Raw genomic sequence first — 1996 nt, 5'->3', positions numbered from 1 at the left:
GCCCGCTCTGGGCAGGCAGCCGAGCACTCGCTTTGCGGTTCCCCCCCCCCTCCCGCCTCCGCGCGCGGCGGGCGGGGGCGGGGAGCGCTCGGCTGCCAATACGCATGCGCACAGCGGGCTCAAAGGGGCTGCGGGCGGTAGGGGGGGGTCGCCATTTTGTGGGGGTCGGTCGGGGTGCGTAGCGCACAGTTAACTCTGCTGGGTGCTGCTCTTCGGTGTCGGAGGGGGGTGTTAGTGGATTCCTCTGTAGGGGAAGGCTTTTTGCTGTAGTAAGGAAGGCCTGCAGGCACCGGAGGGGCTCGCAGGGGGAATGGAACAACTTGCAGTGTCTAGGGCAAGGGGAGAAAATGAGGCAGGTACCAGCTCTGAGGCAGCGTGAGGTGGGATGGTATCAGACAGGGGGAGAGAAGGTCGCTGACAACATGCTAAAAGCTCCTGTATCTGAAAAAGAGAAGCAGCTAATTCTTCTTTTGCATTGCCTCCTTTTCAAGTGTTGCTTCTCAGCTGGTAGCATCAACTTCAAAAATCTTGGATTTCTTTCCCTATAATGAAGGACTTGCTGGGGTTTTGCAAGCACTGACACTCAGACCTAGCTACTTTGAGCGTGCTGTGTTTAGGATGAGGAATAAAATTAGATTAATTCCCTGAGAGTCAAAGCTGGGAAGGTGAATTGCTCTTTTGTGCCTATTTTAGAAGCTTTCTATTGAAGCACAGGGCTGTTACTCCACCTTGAGGCGCTAATAAATGCAATTGAAAGACTTCGTTACATGCTGTTTTCAGGTATTTTGCAAGATGGAAATAACTGAACCTACACTGTTGGCAACAATACTGAATTTAAGACAGTAGGCCTTGCTTTTGACTGTGTAAGGCATGAATATACCTGTAGTTTGAGTGCAGGTGATTAGGTTTTCATCAGAATGTGCTTCAATTTGAGTATTTCCAATTTAGAAGGCATAAAAGCTCAGACTTTTATGTGCTTCAGTGACTGAAAGATGCAACTGAGATTATCAATCTTCATAATTGGTACGAAACGTCAAAGCATTTTTGAAGGGTGGCTTGCATAGGAGATTTTAATCTGGAAATTTAGGCCTTGTGTTACTAGGAAAACTAATCAAATGTAGCGTAGCTGAAGGTATAAATGATAAAACTTTTAACACTATTTCCCTTATTTAATTTAAAAAAAATAGTGACTAGACAGGGCAAAAAGAAAGAAGGCTGTACCTGTAGGCTTGAGTTTCACTTTCATCGAGCCTAATGGCACTCCCATGCACGTGATCTTCATCCGAGAAGTCGGGCAGATGAGATGTTGAGCTCTTACTTTGAGGAGTTGACAGAGCAGAACTTGAACTGATACTTCTGGAAGTCCCACAGTGCTCAAGGAAGTAATTGGTAATAATTTCAAGAAGTGTTTTCAGTGGGTTCTCCTTTGCCTATCCAAAAAGAAAAATAAAGTTCTTGGTGACTACTGAAACTCTTTGCTAGTCTTGCTGCAGTCTAAGATAGGATATTCTTTTTACGCTGTACAGTAGTTGAACATATTAACTACTTTCTAGAGTGAGCTGCCTCTGAGTGTATCCCAGATGTGACCATACAAACAATCCAGGAAACTGGAAGATGTCAGCTAGAGAATGTCGAGAGCTCGAAGGTGTTGCTGTGTTAAATGAAGTAAGCATGGTACAGAAGAAACAACCTCTTACGGTCATTCTCATTTTAGCCAAACATTGCAAAGTATGCTAACTGTGCTAGAATACACCTTTTCTAATGTTACCTGGTCAACTTCAAAAGAATGTAGAATGAACAAGTATTTTTAGTACCTGACTTAGAATCATAGAATCATTAAGGTTGGAAAAGACCTCTAAGATCATCGAGTCCAACCGTCAACCCAACACCACCATGCCCACTAAACCATGTCCCTAAGCACCTCATCTACACGTCTTTTAAATACCTCCAGGGATGGGGACTCAACCACTTCCCTGGGCAGCCTGGTCCAATGTTT

General features: G+C 45.0%; 1 protein-coding gene across 1 annotated transcript in view; it reads right to left on the bottom strand.

Annotated features, from left to right (window-relative positions):
* FAM188B (family with sequence similarity 188 member B) overlaps positions 1-1996 on the bottom strand; it is a 98983-nt gene that overhangs the window by 86956 nt on the left and 10031 nt on the right. The window contains exon 2 of the mRNA XM_019471182.1: positions 1222-1430. Coding sequence (XP_019326727.1) covers positions 1222-1430 — 209 coding nt within the window. The remainder of the gene's footprint in view (positions 1-1221; positions 1431-1996) is intronic.

The sequence above is a fragment of the Aptenodytes forsteri genome, unplaced genomic scaffold (genome assembly GCF_000699145.1).
Source record: "Aptenodytes forsteri isolate BGI_AS27 unplaced genomic scaffold, ASM69914v1 Scaffold80, whole genome shotgun sequence".
NCBI classification, from domain to species: Eukaryota; Metazoa; Chordata; class Aves; order Sphenisciformes; family Spheniscidae; genus Aptenodytes; species Aptenodytes forsteri.
Note: the sequence above shows the minus strand (reverse complement) of the source record. Positions and strands in the feature narration are given on the sequence as shown.